This window comes from Dasypus novemcinctus, chromosome 3 (genome assembly GCF_030445035.2).
Source record: "Dasypus novemcinctus isolate mDasNov1 chromosome 3, mDasNov1.1.hap2, whole genome shotgun sequence".
NCBI classification, from domain to species: Eukaryota; Metazoa; Chordata; class Mammalia; order Cingulata; family Dasypodidae; genus Dasypus; species Dasypus novemcinctus.
This window is the reverse complement of record NC_080675.1, coordinates 6262951-6286617: the sequence shown is the minus strand read 5'-3', so window position 1 is coordinate 6286617 and position 23667 is coordinate 6262951. Positions and strand designations below refer to the sequence as shown.

At 41.4% G+C, this 23667-nt stretch overlaps 1 protein-coding gene across 4 annotated transcripts in view; it reads left to right on the top strand.

Moving 5' to 3' along the window:
- The window catches only part of YY1 (YY1 transcription factor), a 40076-nt gene extending 17022 nt beyond the window's left edge, over positions 1 to 23054 (top strand). Inside the window, exons 3-6 of one of the 4 annotated variants that reach the window (XM_058291678.1) lie at positions 2124 to 2286; positions 15216 to 15276; positions 17224 to 17382; positions 18060 to 23054. In XM_058291678.1, coding sequence (XP_058147661.1) covers positions 2124 to 2286; positions 15216 to 15276; positions 17224 to 17382; positions 18060 to 18242 — 566 coding nt within the window. In that variant the 3' untranslated portion in view covers positions 18243 to 23054. The other 3 variants (XM_071213690.1, XM_071213691.1, XM_071213692.1) reach the window with 3 other exon arrangements.
- Positions 23055 to 23667: the final 613 nt, after the last annotated feature.

Here is a 23667-nt window from a genome sequence, read left to right as displayed (position 1 = left end):
CATATGTGAGTAACTTGGGACATAGTATCTCGAATATTCTTTGTAGCCCCAAACAAGAGGCAGCAAAGCTGAACAGTTAAGCACACAGGTCTTAGAGTGAGGCTTCATGAGTTCACATCTGTCACTTACTACCCTGAGCAAGTTACTTAACCCCAGTGCCCCAGCTTTCTCCTCTGTTAAATGAAGTAATTGTTTACCCATTACCTAGGGTGGTTATGGGGGTTTGATGAGCTGTGCTATTATATTCTAAGATTCTTTGACCTATAATGTTTTCTGAAATGAAGAGTAGTGGAAGAAGAGAGGTGTTTACAGTTTAAAACTGTGGTATTCTGTGATTTTCATTGTTGAGGGTGTTTGAACTTGATAATAACCACTTTAGAGTCTGTCATTGTTATTATTATGAAATAATCTAGGAGTTCAAGAAAAGGTAAATATCTGAGCCTGGAGTGATAGAATCAAGAAGTCTTAGAGCATTTGAGCTAGGCTCTGGAATGTAGATCAGATTTAGAAGGAGGAAGGTAGACCAGATTTAGAAGGAAGGGATGAGAGATAGCAAAGGATATGTTGCTGGGGGTAGGCTGGGGGATGGAGAGGGGGTCAGGGTAAACCTCCCGCCAGGCACTTGTGAACTAACCCAGGATGTGTTAAAATAGCATAGGGGGAAGTGGATTTGGCCCAACAGATACGGCATCCACCTACCACATGAGAGGTCCAGGGTTCAAACCCAGGACCTCCTGACCCATGTGATGAGCTGGCCCATGTGCAGTGCTGATGCACGCAAGGAGTGCCCTGCCATGCAGGGGTGTCCCCCATGTAGGGGAGCCCCATGTGCAAGGAGAGCTGCCCTGTGCGAAAAAAGCGCAGCCTGCCCGGGAGTGGTGCCACACATACGAAGAGATGATGTGGCAAGATGATGCAATAAAAAGAGACACAGATTCTCGGCGCCGCTGACAATACAAGAGGACACAGAAGAATACACAGTTAATGGACACGGAAAGTAGACAACTCGCGGGGGAGGGGAGAGAAATAAATAAAAAATCTTAAAAAAAAACAAAAAAAAAAGAATTATTGACTGGATGTTTAAAAAAAAAATAGCATAGGCCCGAGAATGCCAAAGTTGAAGTAATTTCTATTGATGTTGAAGGATTTGCGCTATGGAGGGGAAACGATGACAGCTTTCTTTTCTATACCAGTTCATCTTTTATGTAGGCTAGGAACATAACTGTGAAGACCTGTTAATAAACTAGTATCATCTATCAGGCTTGAGAGAATAATAAGACCCAAGTTGATGGCAGCGGGAGAAACCAACAGCAGTCACATAGATCAGATTCCAAATTGTAGTCCGTGGAAATTGCTTGAGTAAAGGATGTGCAGTCGCAGGGTGGGTGGGCCGTGGTACGTTTGAGAAACTAGAGGGCCTGTAGACTGGTGCTGAGCAAGGAGTGAGGGGAGAACAGTAAAGGATGTGGAAACTGAAGAGGTATAGGCAAGAGGCTAGCTAAGAAGGGAGGCTGTAAAATTAGAGTTGAGTCAGAGTCACAGAGTTGAGACTTGACAGAAAATATGTATAGTGGATAAAAATGACAAGTGGCAGGAAGATAAGCAAAGGAAACAGAAAATAAGCTAGTAAAGAAGTGGAAAGAGGACCGGGAAAAAGCAGGGACAAGGGTGCTGATGATGATGTTAGGGAATGTTGGAAGGCTGAACAGTATCACCTTATGCAGAGGCTAAGAAGAAACACTAATACAATATAAAGGTAAAGGTACCACACTAATGAAAGAAGTTGTTGATGTGGGAGGTGTGGGGAGTGGGGTCTAAGGGAACCTCTTACATTTTTTAATGTAACATTTTATGTGATCCTTGTATCTTATAAAAATAAAAATTTATTTAAACAAATTAAAAAATAATATAAAGGGCCATTGAATTTGGTGTGGAAGTTTTGGATGACCTTCAGACAAGAACGGGATTGCAAGAGATGGAAGAGGAAGAGTGGATGGTTGGTAGGAACTATGTCACTCATATAAGCAGTAGTTGAGGAAAGCAGTTTTTATGGTTTTGAAATGTATTTGCCCATGTATATGTTTTTACTCAGCTAAGATAATCAATCTCATGATATGTTTCAGATGAAAAAAAAGATATTGACCATGAGACAGTGGTTGAAGAACAGATCATTGGAGAGAACTCGCCTCCTGATTATTCAGAGTACATGACAGGAAAGAAACTTCCTCCTGGAGGGATTCCTGGCATTGACCTCTCAGATCCCAAACAGCTGGCAGAATTTGCTAGGTAAGTTATAACTGTCCTTTTTCTTTTAATTGTAGAAAGTACCGGAAAAATAAAACTAAAATAAAAATTTTAAAAAAAGAGAGAGAAAGAAAGTACTGGAGTGTTGGCCAGCTGTGTTGTTTGTGCTTGAGTTCACATTGGTGGTTTGTATTCTTTCTCTAGGGAAACTTCTGAAAACAAAAGTAGATAGTTTATTTTTAGCAGTAACTATGCTGTTAATGTGAGTGGTGGCAGCATTTTAGATTGTTGCAGACAATAAGCTCTAACAAATACTCTTTAATTCCATAATCATTTCTTGCGAATAAATAAAATAGTAAGCGATTTTAAAAAAATTTTATCATCCGTAAGATATAGGATTCTTGTATACCATCCTATTAGTAACACCTTGCATTGGCAAATAACTTGTCTTGAAATGGATTGCCGCATGCCACCTCCTGGCCTCCTTGTGTACGTTTTGCGTTTGTGTTGTACTGGACTCAGCTGCTGGAGACCTGGTCTGTACTACGTCTTCCCTCTGACCATCGGAAAGGATTACAACAGTTCATGTTTCAGCCTGCCATCGCTTAACTCCCAGTGTTTTATTTAAGCTGACCTGACAGGAAGAGAGCACATATTTATGGCTGGAACCCCTGTAACTGTCCAAGGTAACCAGGAATATGTGAAAAGCCCCTGTTCCTTTTTTTTTAACTTTTTATTTGGAAATCCATTCAAACTTACTAGGAGAATTACAAAAATAATAGAAAACCCCATACGGAGAACTCTAGTACACCCCCCACCTACCCCAGATCCCCAGAACCACTGATTGTAACATTTTACCACATTTGCCATATCACTCCAACCATATATCCATCTTTTGAACACTTAAGTGTAAGTTATATACATCATGCTCCTTGAACACTTAACACTGTTCCTCACTACACAGGTCTGGGCACCTTTTTTGTTATTTTACCAGGAGGTCCCAGGGATTGAACCCAGGTTCTCATGTGGTAAGTGGGAACTCAGTTGCTTGAGCCACAGTCGCTTCCCCATGTTAATAATTTTTAATGCTTTAATCTTCTTTCCCTGGTCCATTGTTTCCTTTTTCTTTGTATGTTTTGTATTCTTTTGTTGAAACCTTGATATTTTGATATTATTATCACTGGAATTTAAACTCTGAGGCATCAATTCCTTAAGCTTATATCCAGCTTATGTCAGCTTCCCTTGAATGCCAGGGAGTAACAAAAAATAAAAAATACAGGAAGGAAGTGGAGAAAAAGAGCTTTCCCGGTCTTTGAAGATTGACTTAAGGGAATGCTGTCCTTCAGAACTTATCCATACAATGAGTTCAGAGAATATCTCCAGGCCAAAGCATAGGGCCCTCTCTGATCCTTCCAATTTTTTTCCCATTCTCCTTTCTTTCTGTTCTGTCTTTTCCAGTGCAGATGTGCTGTCTTCAAAATCACTAATTCTGTCTTTAAGCATTTCAGATCTGCTTTTCTGTGCCTCTAGTGTATTTTTTAAATACATTTATATATATATTTAAAATTTCCCTCCCCCCACTTGTTCTTCGCACTCATCTGCTCTCTGTATCTAGTCACTGTGTGCTCTTCTGTGTCTGCCTGTCTTTTTTCTTCTCGTCTTTCTGTTTAGGAGGCACCGGGACCCGATCCTGGGATCTCCGGTGTTGGAGAGAGGCACTCAGTCGCTTGAGCCACCCTATCTCCCTGGTCTCCTGCATCTCTCACTGTCTCTCTGTGTCTCCCTTTGTTGCGTCCATCTTGCTGTATCAGCTCTCTGTGGTGTGGGCCGTCAGGTTTCTGCAGCGCAGGCCAGCTTGCCTTTACCAGGAGGCCCCGGGAATCGAACCTGGGGCCTTCCATATGGTAGATGGGAGCCCAGTTGCTTGAGCCAGTTCCCTCTAATGTATTTTTAATCTCATCCATCATGTCTTTCATTCCCATAAGGTTATTTACTTTTCTTCACAGACTTCAAATTGTTCTTTATGCTCACCCAGTGTCTTCTTAATATCCTTTATCTCTTTAGTCATATTTTCTTTCAGTTCTTTAAAATGATTTATGAGAGTTGTGTGATTATCATTAATTGTCTCAAATACTGAATCTCTTCAGGATATTTGGTTTGTTCCCTTGGCTGGGCCATTTCTTCCTGTCTCCTAGTATGACTTGTAATTTTTTGCTGACATCTAAGCATCTGCTATGTTGGTGAATTTACTCTGGTGGTCAATTTCTTTCTCTTGCCTTTTGTTATTTTTTCCACAGCTCTTTGGTATTCGGTTCAACTCATTCTAAGTCTTTAAGATTGTCCAGCTTACATTACCATGCCAATGGGGTGCAGACTTTCTCCCAGGGGTGGGATAAAGAGAGCTCTAAAAAAGGTTTCTGTCCATGTAATTTCCCTGATCCTTTCTGTGCATGGTCTTGCCTTGGGCATGCGTGTGTGGCCCTAGGAATTCCTCCCTTCACACAGATCTGTATGTCCCCTCAGGGTGCTGGGCACTGTACTCTGTACAGCCAGCAGTCTCTGGGCCTGGGCCCCAATTACCTGCTTCCCCACAGAGGTCTGTAGAAGAGCTCTGTGAACTGCCTTCCACACTCAGGGCAAGTTCTCAGGACAGCGAGTCTCAGGCTTCCCGTGGACATATTGGACCAGGCATACACGTTCCCATCCCAGTGTGTGCCTGAGGGCTCCTCTCCTCCCACCAGGACCGGGTACTCTCACTGGGCTGGGGGAGGGGACACCAGGGTGCCATGCCATCCTGTTGCTTTTAGGTAGCCTTTTTCTTGAGTTGGTGCTCACCCTGTAACTAGTCTTTTAACTGTTTTCTGGAGCTTTGAGGAAGATGTTTCTGCCAGTTTCTTGCCAGGTTTGTTCAAAGCTTCAGCTGGGGGATGACACTCGGAAGCTTCTTACTCTGCCATCTTGATGGGGCGATGCCTGAACCAATTATGGTGGGCTTTTTTACTCAAAGTTTACCAAAAAGTTAACAGATTATAGGATCTCTAACCCGCTGTGTACAACACTTACAATCCCCTTATAGTACAAACACATTTAGGGGATTTTGTTGCTGGTTGACTGTGAGTTTTAGACCAGTAGCTTGTTCAGTCTTGGCTCTTGATTTCATGTCCATTTACTAGTCTAGGTGATGAGATGAGAAGTGTGCGTAAAGCTCTTGTTCTCCATACTGAAGTACAGTGGTTGGCTTGAAGAAAAGCATGTGAACAGTTGATTGAGCTGTTAGTTGAAAGTGTACCCCCCCAGCATTTTTTTTTTTTTAGGAAGTTGTGCATTTACAAAATAATCATGCATAAAATACAGGATTCCCGTGTACCATTGTTATTAACACATTGCATTGATGTACTACGTTTGTTACAATTGATGAAAGTGCATTTTAAAAACTGTACTACTGATTATAGTCCTTAGTTTAATTTAGGGTTCACTGTTGTGCAGTTCCATGAATTTTTTAAAAAATTTGTGTTCTAGTACCATATATACCACCTAAAATTTACCCTCTTAACTAATATGTAGTTCACCAGTATTAATTATGTTCACAATGTTGTGCTGCCATCACTGTCATCCATAGCCAGGTCTTCTCCATTATCCGTTGCTTAATTACTGGGTCATATGGTAATTCAGTACTTTTTGAGGAACTGCCAAACTGTCTTACAGTGGCTGTACCATTTTATATTACCATCAGCAATGAATGAGTATTCCTATTTCTCTACATCCATTCTAACACTTGGAATTTTCTTTTCCTTTTTCTTTTCTTTTTAAATACTAGCTCTTCTAGTAGGTATAAAGTGGTATCTCATGGCTTTGATTTGCATTTCCCTGGTAGCTAATGATGATGTGTATCATTTCATGTGCTTTAATGTTGATGAGGTCCCATTTATCTATTTTTTCCCTTTCTTTTGTTGCTTGTGCTTTGGATATAAGTCTAAGAAGACATTGCCCTACAGTGTCCTGAAGATGCTTCCTTATATTTTTCTTCACAGAGTTTTATAGTATTGGCTCTTATATTTTAGTCTTTGATCCTTTATTTATTTATTTATTTATTTTAAGATTTATTTTTATTTATTTCTCCCTCCCCGCCTGTTGTCTGCTCTCTCTGTCCATTCACTGTGTGTTCTTCTGTGTCTGCCTGCATTCTTGTCAGTGGCACCAGGAATCTGTTTCCCTTTTTGTTGCATCATCATCTTGCTGCGTCAGCTCTCCGTGTGTGCGGTGCCACTCTTGGGCAGGTTGCGCTCTTTTTTTTTTCTTCTTTTTCCATGCAAGGTCTCTCTCTTTGCTGGGTGCACTCCTTGCATGTGGGACTCCCCTATGCGGGGGACGTCCCTGCATTGCACGGCACTCCTTGCATGTAGCAGTACTGTGTGTGGGCCAGCTCACCACACAGGTCAGGAGGCCCTGGGTTTGAACCCTGAACCTCCTATATGGTAGGCGGACACTATCCGTTGAGCCACAGCCGCTTCCCTCAGTCTTTGATCAATTTTGAGGAGGTTTTTTAATATGGTATGAAGTAGAGGTTCACTTTCATTCTTTGCATGTGGATATCCATTTCTCCTAGTACCATCTGTTGAAGAGACTCTTCTTTCCCTGTTGAATGGTCTTTCCTTCATTGTCAAAATAGCAGTTGGCCATAAAAGTGAAGGTTAATCTCTGAGCTTTCAGTTTGATTCCGTTGGTCTCTATATCTGTCCTTGTGCCAGTACTGTGCTGTTTTGATAAACAAACTGTGCTTCATAATAAGTTTCAAGATGGGGAAGTGTGAGTCCTCCAGCTTTGTTCTTTTAAGATGGCTTTGGCTACTCTGGACCCTTTACCCTTCCATATAAATTTAATGATTGGCTTTTCCATTTCTGCAGAGAAGGTTTTAGTTTTGAACTTTGGGATTATTTAGTCTTCTAATCCATGAACATGAAATGTTCTTCCATTTATTTAAGTCTTTCATTTCTTTTAGTGTTTTATAGTTTACTGTGCACAAGTCCTTTATGTCTTTGATTAGATTTATTCCTAGATATTTGATTATTTTAGTTGGTACTGTAAATGGATTTTTAAAAAATTTCTTATTCCAGTTGTTCATTGTAGGGTATAGAAACACTACTGGTTTTGGGGTACTGATCTTGTACCCCGCCCACTGCTTTATTGATATATTCACATAACATATAATCCATTCAGAGTGTACAATCAATGACTTTTAGTTTCATCACAGAGTTGGGCATTCATCACCACAATTTTACAACATTTTCATTACTCCAGGTAGTAAAACCCCCAATCCATTAGCAGTCAATCTCTCAATCCCTCTAATCTAATTCTGTCTCTATAGATTTATTTATATTTACATTTTATAAAAATGAAATCATACCATATGTAGTATTTTTGTGTCTGGTTTGTTTCACTTAGCATAATTTTTTTTGAGATACCGGGGCTGGGGATTGAATCGGGGACCTTGTATGTGGAAGCCAGTGCTCAACCGCTGTGTCACATCAGCTCCCTGAGTTAGTTTTTTTGTTTGTTTGCTTGTTGTTTTGTTTTTGTTTTTGTTTTTAGGAGGCACCGGGAACCGAACCCAGGACCTCCCATGTGGGAAGCAGGCATTTGACTGCTTGAGCCACATCCGCTCCCTTCTTTTTTAAATTATTATAATTTTTTCCTTAATTAGAGAAGTTTTGGGTTTGCATAAAAGTCATGTAAAAAATACATCCCAGTATACCCCCACTATTGTTGACGCTTTGCATTGGTGCTATACTTTAGTTTCAACTGAAGAATATTAAAATATTACTGTTAACTATTTATTGTCTATAGTGTGCATTAGATGCATTCTTTCCTATATACCACTCCAATATTAACACCTTGTAATAGTGACATATGTTTGTTACAGTCCATGAAAGAACATTCTTAAATTTGTGCTTCTGACCACAGTCATCTTCCATCACAGGGTTCATCGTGTTGCACAGTCCCGTGGTTTTCCTCTAGTTTTCCTCCTAGTAACAAACACAACCCAAAACTTCCCCTTTCAGCCATATTCACACACAATTCAGTGCTGTAAGTCATACGCACAGTAATATGCTGCCAATTGTGTTTTAATAAAAGGAAACTTCCTTTTCTTCATTTCAGTGAAACTATAGCTATAGGGAATATACATTTTTAGTTTTTAGTTTATCATTGCTTAATAAAATAATTAAGGCTCTTTTTGTTAGTGGCTTTATGTTCCAGATTTCATTGCCATTCGTATTTCAGATGTGATTATGTGATTCATATATTAATTTCTCCCTCTACCCAAGCTGGGGAAAATAACTATATCTGTAGGGACATAGTCAGCAGTGAGGCTTGAGTTTTTTTCGACAGGTTGAAGCAAGTACAGTATTTGATGATGTCAGATGTTCTTAAAGTTCATCAGCTTGTCCTTATTTACTCAGAATTTAGTGAGGATGCAGAATGCTATCTCAAGAATGCAGATGGACAGAGGGATCCAGGAAAGCTGTGTAGAGAAGGTGACATTTGGTTTGGGTCATGAGGAACATCGAGTTTTGACCTGCAGAGATGGCCTTTGGGGGCAGGGTTAGGGCTCCACAGTGGAGCCTACGTGCTTGAGCCTAATAGAAAAATAAATTTGAAGTGTTGAATGTTTGATGTGGGAATTGACTTAACAGGGAAATCATTGGAGTTAAGGTAAATTGAAGCCAAATCATTAAGGCTGATGAAGACTGGGCCAAGATATGTGGACTTTATTTAGTATATGGTAACAGAATAAAAAAAAATGTTTTAATCCATGGAACTATACTACACAAATAGTGAAGCCTGTGTTAAGCCCATGGACTTTATATAAAAATGTGCTATCATCAATGATAACAAATGTTCCACATCAATGCAAGGTGGTAATGGTGGGGTATTGTATGCATGATGGTTCTTTAAACCTACAACTTCTATAATGGGGAGGGGGGGTGCTGCAAGATCAGAGCTTTAATTTGAGAGAATTACTTTTTCAGCTGTATCCAGGTATTGGTACAGGTAAAACCAGGAAGTGGAAAAAGTCCGTTGAAAGAGATCTAACGAAGGCCTGTGCCAAAAAGAGGAGGAATCAAAAATGACATTATCAGCTTCACTCCTTGTGTAACAGAAATTTGGGAGAAGGCTCTGGTTCTTGAGGCTCATGATAGGCAGTATTTGGTTTTACATGCTAATAAAACATCCAGATTGGAGTAAAAACAAATACTGAACTTGAGTTAATTTTCAGAAGTACATTAGAGCAGGGGCCATCTGGTGAGGGGTATCTAAAAGCATGAAAGCAGTAAGGTCTTTGAGGGGAGGACAGTTTTGGAGAGAAAAGACCTCAGCAAAAAATCTTGGGAAAACCCTTGTGCTCTGAGAGTAAGAGGAAGCACTGATAAAATAGGAGCATTCAGACAAGTAGGAGACTCAAAACAGTACCTAATCACAAAGCCAGTGAAGGGGGGTGGTTTCCAGAAGGTCTGGGAGGGACTAATAAAGTCTCGCTGTATTATGTATTGTGAAGTACTTTGATTGGAGGAGCAGAAGGTTATGGAAAGGTTTTGAAGAAAGGACCTGTAGGTGTTGAGCAGTAGAAGTAATTCGGTATTGGGGTCCTGGCATTGTCTACCCTCAATGGAGAACTTGTCCCCTATCCTCTGGACAGCAAATTTTGAGGGGTTTCAGTCCTGACCTTGGGGCATGTTGCTATTGTTTGTACATGACCTTGTCTCTGGATCTGACTGCCTTAGACCTCACTCTTAGGGAGTGGGCCACCCACAGGGACTGGACCTCATGCCAGGTAGTCACAAAACACTGAAGATAAAGAACTTAAAAGCTTCCATGGTAAAAAGACTGGTCACGAGTGAGACTTTTCTTCAACACGCAATAGGTAATTAGAAGACAATGGAGGCAGGAAAAGTTACTATAAACATAGAATTCTTTGTTCAGCAAAGCTGTCAGTTAAATGCCAGTGAAATTAAATGACAATTTTAGATCCCTAAGCATCCATTTTATGTTGAATGTACTCTTTCTGAGAAGATTACTTGAGGATATATTCCAGCAAAATGAGGATGAACATCAAAGAGAATATAGGATGAGAGAACCAAGAAAATAGCTGTGCAGCAAGCTGGAAAACAATCAGGAATTCCGTGGGCTGGAAGAATTTCTTCAAGAAAAGTCAGTTTCATTCAGTAGTAGGTAGAGTGTATAAGAAGCTAGAAGAGCAAAATGGTATGGAAAGAGGCTTCTCACAGAAAAAATGATAAGGCAGTCAAACTCCCTAAAAGGCAGGGAAGGCAGGGGAGCTAAGAAAACCATGCTCGACATGGAGTGTTTTTTTTTTTGTTTTTTGTTTGTTTTTTTTTTAAGGAGGCACTGGGGATTGAACCCAGGACCTACGAGTAAAGCAGGTGCTCAACCACTGAGCTATACCTGCTCTGCTGGAGTGTTATTTTAAAGCAATTTTTATAAAGAAAATTCATTTAATCTGGCAGCATAATCAAGTATTCTTTTTTCTCGTATAATCTACTTTGATTTTATATAAGGAACAGAATGAAAGGTTGCTCCCCTTGACGACATATAAAGAATAAAAATATAGGGTTGGGACATTGCAGATGAGTTGAGGATTGGGCTTACTCTTATCCCTCTGTCAGATCTCTTGAAGATCAAGGTAATCTAAACCAATCTCTAATTGGACAGTGATGTTGACGAGATATTTAAGCTTGGGGTGCTGAATTTTGTTAGATCTTCAACATTTTTGAGAATGTATTTAACAGTTGAGTAGGATTTTCCTAAGGTCCCAGAATTGATGACTAAGCCTCTTGAAAGCTGAAGACAGAGAAGCACCAAGTATCAAACTGTTGGGGGGCCAGGCTCTGTCTCCATCGCTTATTAAAATGCACAGCACTTGTTCTGTCCTTATTGTCACCCCTACTGCCCACACTCATGCCTTACAACCCCTTCTAGTCTGTGGCTCCTGGACAACGCTTGAATCTGAGCTGTTAGCATAGTGAAGGTGGGATGTTACCTGCCTGTCCCTTCTCTGTGTAGTGGGGTGCGGGAGTACTGGATCAGACTTGAACCTAACCAAAAATGTGGAACTGTTCAGGTTGCTGCCACACTGAGCTTAGACTGCTTAGTCAAACAGTTACATATGTTCGTGGCTGAGTATAAGAAATAATGACTGATTTGAAAGTCCTGGGATTGGGGAGGTAGGACTATGGGTGAGTAAAGTTTTCAGTTTTTGATAATGGATAGTAGCACAGCATTATGCATGTAATTAACAATACTGGATTGTATACTTGAAAGTTGATAAAATGGAAAATGTTATGTTATGTTTATGTTACCATAATAAAAAAATTTTTAAACTTTTATTAATGAGTGGAACCTGGCAAATTTTTTCCTAATTAAATCAACAATCATTATGTATATTCATCAACCAAAGTTAGCCCTTTGAAAACCTTTGTCTAGAAAGAGAAAGATAATGAGTGGTCTCTGACAGATAGTATTTATATAAATAGGTGAATCTGAAATTGGTTATTTTTTTTTTGTTCACTACCCACCCTGACTTGAAATGTATTTGTAGAGGTAAATGTACCTTAAAACTCTTCAGTGTCATTCCACAAGAATATACTGTCTATGCTTTATAGTTTTTGGCCTTTACAACTTTATCTCATTTGCCTACAGCAGCATTCTTCTTTGTACAAAGAATGGAGGTGAATTAGGCTTTCCAATGACTGCTCTATTGCACAGGGAATTCTCTCTCTTAAGCCCCACCAACACAGGTCAAAATTGGTAGTTCTGGTCAAGAAGTAAAACTCTTAAGCTTGTTTTTGCAGGGATGACACTTATTTTCATAAGAACCACTACCTCAAGAATGTTTCATCTGAGCTTTTGGTTTACATGATGCCCTATGAAACTCTGCCAGGATGTTCTGCAGTTTTGGGTCCTAGTGTCCCAACTGTTCCAGCATTGTTCCTTCCACATATGCCAGAATGAGATGTTGCACAAAAACATGTCATAGCCTACTCTCCATTGTATTTGAACAGTAAACTTCTGTTGTTGGTCCCAGCTCTTCCATATAATATGTAATCTTTTCTATTTTACTTGTGCCATTCTTTCTCCAGCCCCTCAGTTCTTCAGTTGAAGGGGGCTGTTGGGCACATCAGAACTTCCTAGATTGTTAGGCATAACTGGTATAACATTTAAGAATGAATTCATTTTTAGATAGGCCAATTTAACACATAGCTGTGATAATAACTTAGCACACATCATCTCTTTTAATCCTCACAGCTCTCTAAAGTAGGTAATATACCTTTTTACAGAGAAAGAAAACCAGGCTGGGGCGTGAGGTGATTTGCTGAAGGTCATGAAGCTTGAGGTCAGCACCAGGACCACACCCTCTCCTGGCTGGCTCCTTGTGCCTGTGCTCTTGTCCCAGGTGCCTCTGGTTCCAAAAGGTCTTTGTAAAGTATCCTAGTCAGTAAAGAGCTCAGACCTCGGTTACTTCTGAATAGTTCGGGGTGGGGTGCCGAGAAGTTACTCTGAGTCGCAATATGTGGTTTTAGTCCTTATTCACAAAACAAAGCACTTTCCACCTAAGTACCCTTTTTTTTGGAAAAAGGCCTTTTCAGTGTTTTATGTTCATATGCATTTACTACCACATTTGTCATTTCATAGTGAAGAAGGATGATTTGCCAGAGAATTTAAAAGTGATTGGAATTAAACTTTCAACTGCTTCCTTGAATGCCAAGGGGTTCATTACAAATACATTTTAAATTCTCACTCTTCTAGTCTAAAAAAAGATGACTCTTTTAAAAGCCCCCCTCCCCTTTCAAAATCAATATATATAATTGTATTTTAAATACTAACACATTTAGGAAATGATATTTTAAGAAAAATACAATGCTTAAAACTCATTGAACACAACACAAAGAGTGAGCCCTAATGTGAGCTATGGACTACAGTTAATAATGTATAAGAACATTTATGCAGAAAAAAACACTTCCTTCTGGGTAACTGTGCCACCCCTGTCCTTGCTGTCATCGATCCCATTCCCCCCTCCACATACAAATAGTATTTGGGCCCCAAGATGGGTGGATCAAGGAAAAAATAGTCTGATGTATTGTCAACCCCAGTGGATTTTTAAAAGTCAGATTTATTTAGATGTAATTCGCATATAGTAAAATTCATCCTCTTAAGTGTACAGTCTCATTCTGTCCATTCTGACAAACACAGTCAACCTCCAGGTGGCATGTGGCACCAGAATTTTTGTCCTAACTAGCTTGTGAACTCAGACCAAAGCTCTCAGGTTTATTAAGACTACTCCAGAACTCTGAACACAGTAAGCACTTAGAAAATAACTGCTCAGCAATGTGATAACAGGCCAATTATAAGAAGTAATATGTATCTACAGGGTTGGGGTTAGAGAGGATACCAGATTCAAAATATTCCCATTAAATTTAAAGTAGAAGATATGTACAATCTTGAACAAACTCCATTGAGATAAGTTCCAGGTAACACATACATTGTTTTCCCCTGCACTGCTCCAGGAGGTATAAAGTTTAGCTAGGTGATTTTTAATGGGTTTGGGTTTAATAAAATGAGACGCATCTAGCAATCCCTGTTCCAGATTAAGGATGAGGAAAAGGAAAGAATGTTTGTAGGGCCTTTAACTTAAAGATGGCAGAAATAATATTTCGTAATAAGAAGGTGGTGATGGATTTAACTTTAACTTTTTTTTTTTTAAGGAGGTACTGGGAATTGAACCCAGCACTTCATATATGGGAAGCAGGCACTTTAACCGCTAAGCTACACCTGCTCCCCTAGATTAACTCTTACTGTTAAGGAATCATCAATTTAGTTATTTATCAGATATGAGCCCTTACATAGGAGTGTGAGATGGCAAAACTAAGGGGAAAAGAGTCTTTCTGGGATTAAATTTTTTTTTTTTCTAGGAACTCTTTTATTTTCTCACCCCTGTACAACACAGAAATCTATAGGGATTATTTGGAAAGAAAGTTTTCCAAAATATCAAAGGTTGGTTCAGTGGAAATGGCAAGTAGCTGAATCACCAGAGCAGCAGCAAGCTCTCTGGATAGTCATTCCGATGGGTTCTCCCTGCCTGCACCCGTGTCACTAGGACCCTTGGCACATGTAAACTTCTGGGCCTTCCTGCCACCTCGAGAAGTGGGCCAAGCTCTTGTTGTCTCCCCAGCCTTACCCAGCCCAAGCAATATATGATTCAAACAGGTCCATCTTGCCAGTTTCTAATGTCTCCTCCCCAAAGGTACCCCATGTTAATTTCTTGTGTTTGTGGCTCGAGTTATTTTATACATAAATGTTTAAAAGGCAACTGTTCTATACCTTGATTGCTTAAGAAGGTAAATCTTAAATAAAGATCTTCTCATACCAGTATGATCCATTTTTGGACTCTCTTTGTTTTTATTCTTTTAACCAATTATGTAGGGATTTATACCCTCTTATAAAGCATCTTTATTATTATAGCAGCTAGTTTTGCATACCGTGCCTTGTTCCAACTAGGAGATTCATCTTTGGTTGTCTGGGCTGTTGATCTTTTGTGTTTTTTTTATAGGATTTGGAGGAAAGAGCATGTATTTGAATCACATAGATCAAAATGCCATTCTGAGCTGCACCGACTTACTAGCTTTGAGACCTTAGGCATACCACGCAACCATTCTGAGAATCAGTATCCTTATCTGTAAAATGGGAATAGTAATTAGCAGTCTTAGGTATTCAGTAATGTTAGTTATCTCATCCCTTGCCCTTTGTGGAAATATTTTATGTAACCCTAGCTTTTGTACTTAAAAGACAACATTTTAGGGACTATATGATTTATGCCAGTTAAGTCTACCCACTCCTACAAATCTGTCTCTCTCTTTCTCTCTCTCTCTCTCTCTCTCTCTTTTTTTTTTGGTAAGAATGAAGCCAAGAAAAATTAAAGAAGATGATGCTCCAAGAACAATAGCTTGCCCTCATAAAGTAAGTAATGCTAGGGGGAAAGTGTTCATTAAACTGTTATGAAATTTTAGTGTGCTTATAAGAAATATGCATTTTTATTTCCATCTTCATAGTTGACAAGTGAGGAAACTAGTCTTTCGTCTCTAAATTCAAGAGACTATTTTGTGATGTAATTTTTGTTCAGTAAAGACCACTTAAATTTAACTAATAGTAAATGGGGTTACTCTAGAGTGTGAATGCTTTTATTATTACTATTTATTGAATATACTATGTTAAGATTTTATATCTTCTTTCTGGGTAATTCGTAACTCCACCTTAAAACATTGGGCTGTGTCTTTGTGATCTTTGTGATCTTTGTGAGATCTAAGGCTCATAATTGAAATACGGAAATCATTTTGGTTGTTGCTGAAATAAGCTTAATAAGACTTCATAATTTCCTTTGCAATTTTTCCATTTGCCCTGTTACCTATATATCATTCGAGAGGTACTTAACTGTTTTCAAATGTCGTTAATCTTTAAAATAGGAGGAGAACCTGCAAAGGGCTTTGAGGGATTAAGATCTGTTTTCAAACTTGAATGTAAAACTAACAGAAAAATGAAGTATCATATAGGTGCAGAGAAACGAGAGAAATTTTTAGTGGAATAAAGACTTTTTTAAAAATGATGAAATTTAAAAAAAGAAAAAGCGACAGTGGATGTGGCTCATGCAGTTGGGTGCCTGCCTTTCATGTGGGAGGTCCTGGGTTCAGTTCCCAGTGTTCCTGAGGAAACAAAGACAAATGATAAAAACCAACTCAGGGAAGCGGATGTGGCTCGGTGGCTGAGCGCCGGCTTCCCACATGTGAACACCTGGGTTCAATCACTGCCCCCCCCAGGGTACCTCAAAAAAAATTTAAAAAAAAATTAAAAGCAATGATAGGAGAGGGGTCAGTTGATTTTATGATGTCCTCTCTTAGCACTCTGCACCTACAGGTGGTCTGTGTTCTTTTTTTAGTGCTCTTAATTTGAGGGTTTTGGTCCGTTTGGACCACAAGTAAAGGAACATTTGAAAACAGTTGTGCCTTAAGTGCCTATCATCTCAAGCTTCTCTGTGACTAATTTTTTTGAAAATTCCATTTTTCGAATGGCAACTCAGCCTAGAGATCAAGGTGACAAAACAGTGGCTTTCGCCCTCACTGTTGCCTGTGGAGCTGTCTGGTGGTTGACTTGTGCTGTCCCTCTGCCATGCTGTCTTCTCATTCCCCCAACCACTCCACTGTTGGGTAACAACTGCAGAAGAAATTGCTGAGGACATGCTTCTCTGAGCACCACATACCCATCTGCCGCAGTCCACACGCATTGGTAGACAGTTTGTGGCTTCTTTCTTTTCCTAGTGTCTCACAAAATAAATTTCTTCTGTAGTTGCCATTCCTTGGAGGCCCTCTTGCTTCTTTCTCTGTCAAGAAGGGGAAAGAGGCAAAAGAGAGAAGAGGGAACAGTAAGCGATGGAGCATGACAGCCCATTCTTGCAGCACAGAATTTGGGGCCCACCAAAGGTAGTGGTGGACCACCATTGTTTTAACTCCGTTTATTTATCAGTGCTTCTGTTACTTCATTTGGGGGAATATACTTGGTGAGGCAGGATGTTGGGTTCTACTCCCAGCTGGGCTACTACTAGTCGTGACCTTGGGCAAGTCTATTTAAAGACACAGTTTCCTCATCTATAAAACAAGGGGTTTGCATTGATGATAAGACCTTTTTCAACTGTCTTATTATTAATAAATTATTAATATTGGAATGTAACGTTAAGTAAAATGAAAAGTGGGGGGTTGATCAGGTAAAGGAGCTCTTTGTGGGCATTCGTATATGTCTGTTAGGGTGTGGGGAGTTGTCATGTGTAATGTCAGTAAAGGCTGTTGTGTCTTTGAAATGGTTGAATCCTTTCTAACAATTTGCAGTGTGAACCACTAAGCTTCTCTCTCTTTTAAGGGCTGCACAAAGATGTTCAGGGATAACTCTGCCATGAGAAAGCATCTGCACACCCACGGCCCCAGAGTCCACGTCTGTGCAGAATGTGGCAAAGCTTTTGTTGAGAGCTCAAAACTAAAACGACACCAACTGGTTCATACTGGAGAGAAGCCCTTTCAGGTAGAGCCAGTTCCTCCTCCCACTGTACCACCCTGACTCGGAGCACTGAGTGTGGGCTGGGGGCTGGTGTGGGGCCACCAGCCTGAGAAGCAGGGGCTGGGCACTCTTGGAGATGTCTTTTTCCCTTAGTGAGAAGTCATGCCCCAATGAATCATGCAAGAGGGTTGCCTGGGCTTCTGACTAACCCGTACGTAATCTTCATGGTTCTGGGGACAAAATGTGTCTGGGTGCTTGTGGAATGTACTAAGTACATCAGGAGAAAAACAGTATTGTGCAAGAGCAAGCTGAAGTGCATTCCCAGTGGAGTTGCAATAATTTGTTTTTGCTTTTGCTTTCTTTTCTTTTTTTGTAGTTAATATGTTTAATTACTATCTCATTGACAGGGGACTCCCTAAAGTTCTATTGTGTGAGTAAATGTAACTAGTATTTTGCCAAGGGCTTCTCTTTTTGATGTATTTAAGCATTGCATGAGGGCAATCCATGTGTCTTAGGACTTGTCCAACATGTGGAATTAGAGACACCTGCCCAGTGATTCTAGAATCTATCTAGAAAATTCTTCCAGGGCAAGGAGGAGAAATGTTTGGTAAAATAAATAGGCCAAGCAGTGAGCTCCTGACTCTCACAGGGTCGGGTCACAATTGCCACATGGGTTGATCTCTCTGGTCTTTCCTCGACAGTGCACGTTCGAAGGCTGCGGGAAACGCTTTTCACTGGACTTCAATTTACGCACACATGTGCGAATCCATACTGGAGACAGGCCGTATGTGTGCCCCTTCGATGGGTGTAATAAGAAGTTTGCTCAGTCAACTAACCTGAAATCTCACATCTTAACACATGCTAAGGCCAAAAACAACCAGTGAAAAGAAGAGAGAGAAGACTCTTCTCGCCCTCGGGAAGCATCTTCTAGGAGTGTGATTGGGAATAAATATGCCTCTCCTTTGTATATTGTTTCTAGGAAAGAATTTTAAAAAAATGAATCCTACACACCTAAGGGACGTGTTTTGATAAAGTAGTAAAAATTAAAAAAAAAAAACTTTAATAAGATGACATTGCTAAGATGCTCTATCTTGCTCTGTAATCTCGTTTCAAAAACAACGGTGTTTTTGTAAAGTGTGGTCCCAACAGGAGGACAATTCATGAACTTCGCATCAAAAGACAATTCTTTATACAACAGTGCTAAAAATGGGACTTCTTTTCACATTCTTATAAATATGAAGCTCACCTGTTGCTTACAATTTTTTTAATTTTGTATTTTCCAAGTGTGCATATTGTACACTTTTTGGGGATATGCTTAGTAATGCTATGTGTGATTTTTCTGGAGGTTGATAACTTTGCTTGCAGTAGATTTTCTTTAAAAGAATGGGCAGTTACATGCATACTTCAAAAGTATTTTCCTGTAAAAAAAAAAGTTATATAGGTTTTGTTTGCTATCTTAATTTTGGTTGTATTCTTTGATGTTAACACATTTTGTATAATTGTACCGTATAGCTGTATTGAATCATGTAGTATCAAATATTAGATGTGATTTAATAGTGTTAATCAATTTAAACCCATTTTAGTCACTTTTTTTTTCCGAAAAAAAATACTGCCAGATGCTGACGTTCAGTGTAATTTTTTTGCCTGTTCAGTTACAGAAAGTGGTGCTCAGTTGTAGAATGTATTGTACCATTTAACACCTGATGTGTACATCCCATGTAACAGAAAGGGCAACAATAAAATAGCAATCCTAAAGAAAGAATATGGCAGAAAAAGATCTGTAAGCACAGTCTTATTTTCTTTGTCTAGGATAATTATAATTCTTGAGCCTCCCAGAAATTGGAAGCTAAATAAAGCAACTCAAGTTTCCTTTATTTTGTACTCAAGTACAGTGATTTGTGATTTAAAAGATGCATGGATATCTTCATACTTCCTACATGTTATGAATTCTGAAAGCGAGTGTAGGTAACAGGCACCCTGAGTTAAGGAACTACCTCAGAGCACCCCGACCCGGGCTGGTTGGTGATAAGGTTTTGAATTTAGCACCCTCAGCAGATGTTTGACTGAAGCCATTTTGACGTGGCCCGTGTGCGTGCTCAGGTAAGGAGCTGAGCGGCAGTGGGTGCGAACAGGAGAAGACTGGGCACTCCACTTCCCAGACTGCCTTCAGAGGCAGCACCGGCAGGTGCTTCAGCTTGTCTTACAGGAGAGCATTATAGACTTTTTTAGTTTTTTGGTTTGGGGTCCTTTGATCTTCCATCTAGTGGAGTCCTTAAATGCTAGCAGGTGAGGCAGTTAAACACCAGAAAATTAATTCCATACTTCCAAATGGGTACTGAGTCCAGATTGGCCAGGTGATTTAGGTTATTAGAAAACTGTACTCGGTGAGTACTTTACCTCTCATGTTGTGACCTCTCCAATGTACGATTACTTTTTAATTTTACTTAGGTTTCAGACTCAGAATATTTTATAAACTGCCATGATATAGCAAAATCCCATTTATTTAAAATGCAAACATACTTTTTCTGTGCTGCAGGCTTGACTCTGCAAGCTAAATGACAAACTAGCTAATATCAGAGATTTATTTACAAAATGCCCAGGATATCGTCAGGTCAAAGACTGCCCGATTTCCTACAGCTTCTACATCAGTCCTGTACCCGAGGATTGATCATCTAATGAGAGTGATCCTGTGGCTCTGCAGAATTTTGAAGTGCCTTCTGAATCTTAAAGGAAAATTCAATTTGCGCTTTTAAAAATTTCATTTAGAATCTGTAATCCACTGAGTAGTTCGATGGAGCTAAATTAATCAGAAGACCCTTGCTGTTGCCTGCATCAGCCAGGCTTTGCGTATCTGGCAGTCAGGAGAGAAGTAAACCCCGATGGAGGTCCCGTCCGAAGCCCAGTGCCCGGATGCTGACGCCTACTTCTTTGACTCGGCCTGGGACTGAGGCCTCCGTTGAGGACCATCGTGCTGTGCCCATTCCTTCCTTCCCTTCCTGCTGTCAGGTCAAGTAGTGCCAGCGTAGCCAGGTTAGAGTGCCCTGGGAGCCGGTGGCCGTGTTAGGAGTCCAGAGCTGCCTTGGGCCACACAGGCGCTGGCTCTGGCCCGCCCTCTGGACTCCCACCTGTGCGGGGGGAGCCCTTGGGAAGGTTCTGAGGGCTGCGCGCTGACTGCAGGCACCGAGCTCCTGTGCAGGCAGAGGTCCCCTTTCCTGTGTGCCTTGATCCCTCGGGAATGCCTTCGGTCGTCTCGCCTGTCCCTCGCTGGCTCTGAGTGGAAAGCCCTCCTTTCTCTTGACTGTCTTCTGTTCATGTGTCTTTTCTGAGTCTGCAGTTAATTTCTGTAAGGAGTTGAATGTGAGGTTTGAGAAAAATGATGTACAAGTTCCTCGTTGACATGGCACTCCCAATTTGCAGTAGTGTAAGAAACTAAGAAATGAACAATTTCAAGAGTAGTGGTATTCTCATTGGGTTTAACTTGAAGCCATTTTGCTTGTGGTTAGAATTTATAATTTTGCAAAAGATACAATTTACTAAAATTTGAAATGGTGTTCTAACAGTGAGTCAGTTGTCTTGAGGATTATTCTGATTTATAAGTAATTCTGATAGACATATTTTCTTATATTCAAGCTGAAATAAATGCATGTTTCTAGCATATTTAATATAAAAACTCCAGAGGATAAGTTTACACTTAAAAGATGTTGTTTTATATTTTTGAATTTATTATTTCCCCCTTTTTGGTAGTGGGTTCAGGGGGAGCATAATATTTGTATAAAGAAGTCACCCTAGAGTGACATTTATTTTCCAAGGTGACATTGAATCCCTGCTGTTGGTTTCATATGGTGTTTGTGTGCTTTGCCTAAACTCAAGCCTGAGGATTTGAGGAAAGTCAAGTTGATTCCTATTTGGTCTTCACGCACAAGTTCTTTTAGATGACACTTATTTTGCTAAACTTAAGTCCCCTTCTTGGAATGGTATGCTCAGTGCCTGCCAGGGTTCCCAAGCAGAGTTCTTGTTCATCTCTTCACAGAATCTGTCAGAGTCGCTCTCATTCAGCAGGAAGACTAGAGAGGCACCTGCTCTGCCTGCGTTCTTTAAGAGTGCTTGCTAAGGGGCTCGCGCCGTCCCTGCCTTCCATGTTTACACTCTGCTCAGCATACTCAGCTTGGTTGCAAACTTGAGTTTATATCCACGGCACAGGAAAACCTGGCCCGCTAAAAGACAGATTTTGTATTGGTACCTGATTCCAATCTACCCCCCCACACACACACACACACCAGTTACAGACAGTTGTTCATCTGTTCCCTGTGTTTTCTGACTCCTCTATAATCGGGGATCAGAGTGGATTACAGAATCCATTTTGTTAACCTTTTATTCTGTTAGCTGCTTTTCTTCCTTTAACCTCTGACCACTACAGAACCACGGGGTCACAGTGGTGAGCTCTCTGCTCACAGGTATCCGCTTGGTGGCAAGACCTCATGACTTCCAGCTGCTCTGCTGGCCTGCGGAAGCCAGCTCTGTGCTTCGTGCTGGGCTGACGGGGATTCCTGCCCTTGGCGGGCACTGACTTCGTGGCCCTTTGTCCAGCTCCCACTGGCATTAGTGAAGTTGAAGTAGCTCTTCAGCGTGCAGATGCCTGCGGTGCTGGGAGGTGCAGTCACCCCAGATTTTTAGTCCAGGAGGTGGGGAAACCCAGACTCCCAGGAGCCCTGGAGTTCTGGATGCGCACTTGAGTGCCTGCTCCTTACAGAACGGGTTCTCTGTCCCTTAAGCGTCAGTCTTGCTGGCATGGAAGCATTTGGCTGGCTGGCTGGCGAGGTCTAGCTCCCCTGTACTGCCCCTGACCTTGGATTTACTCCTGTTAGTGCTCAGATGGCTCAGATTTCATGTTGCCTGAGGACAGTTCAAGTTCAGACCCTTCAGGCCAGTGGTGTTAGAGCAGGAAAGGGCTTGCCCCTTTAACCTTGGCATTATGTCATCAGGCAAATAAAGCTCCTCCCCACTGACGGGGTACAAGAAGGTGGGAGCTGCCTGTCAGCTCGGGCCAACCCAGCTCCCCCTGCTCCCACGTTTCCAGCCAGCATTCTGGGGGGCTGCAGGGCCGGAGTGTGGTGTATTCTTCTAAAGCATGATGACTGGTGTCCCACCAAGTGACAGATTTGACTCAGATTGACTGTTGTCATTAAAGACGCTCAGGTGCCGGAAGAAATGGCGCTTGCCAGGGTCAGTGAGGGGTTTGCTGTGCCAGGTTCTACTTGCGGCGCAATTGGGGCCTGCGCAGTGTCTGGGTCCATGATGGAGGGTGGGGGTGTCAGTACAAAACAGTAGCCTCTTTCCCTACAGGGCCCGCACCTGCTACGAGCTCTGGTAGCTGCAGATGGTGACTGGTCAGACCATAGAGAAAAACTACTTGGATTCACTTCCTGCTGACTTCTCTTGGTCCCAGTTTAAGGACTTGAGCGTTGAGTCTCATGGACATCTTTTTCTTAAGTGTTCTTTGCCATTTCTGGAATTGTCCTTGGTTTTTCCTTAGCTCATAGGTCATAGATGCAGAACTGTAGTATATAAGGCATCTGCATCAAGCATCAGATGGCTTTGCATCCAGAGAAACATTAAATGATAACTCAGTTTGGAGCACCAAGCATGTGTAACATGGCTCTATAAACTATAATAAACGCCTAATGTTGTTAAGCTTGTCAGTGCCTGTGGCTCTCGTTTGTTCCTCATTCCTCTAGACCACCTCTTCCTGAGGTTCAGAACACCGGAAACCTGGCCAGAAGCTCCCGTCCCGCCTGGTGGTCGCCAGGTCTGGCCGGATGTCCTCGTGGGTGTCCTTCTCACCCAGGAACCGAAGCTTCACGCCTGCAGGGAATGCTGCCTAACACGCTCCCCAGGGCCAGCTGGGCCGCAGGAGCTGTCGGGAGAGCCTCTCCCACTTGCGGAAAGCGCCGCCAAGTGCAGGTGCCCTACAGCTGGACCCACGAGCCCCAGGGTTAGCCCTGGGACGTCCCAGGCTGTAAAGTAAACTTCTAATTGGACAGTCTCCTAAGAATTCAAAATACAGATTTGACCAAAAGCAAAATGCAAAGAAGCGCCGGGGGCTTGGTGATGACGCGCTGCACCTGAGGACCCTCTCTGCGTCAGTGCTTGGAGAGGTGGCAAGGCCAGAGCTCGCCAAGGCCTGGGGTCGAGCTCCACTGAGGAACAGCTATGGGGGTACATCCTTAGACGGAACCGAGGGCGCGAGGACTTGGGGATTGCTTCCTGGAGGCCCAGGTGAAATCTCCACCTGCCTGTAGTAAATAACGG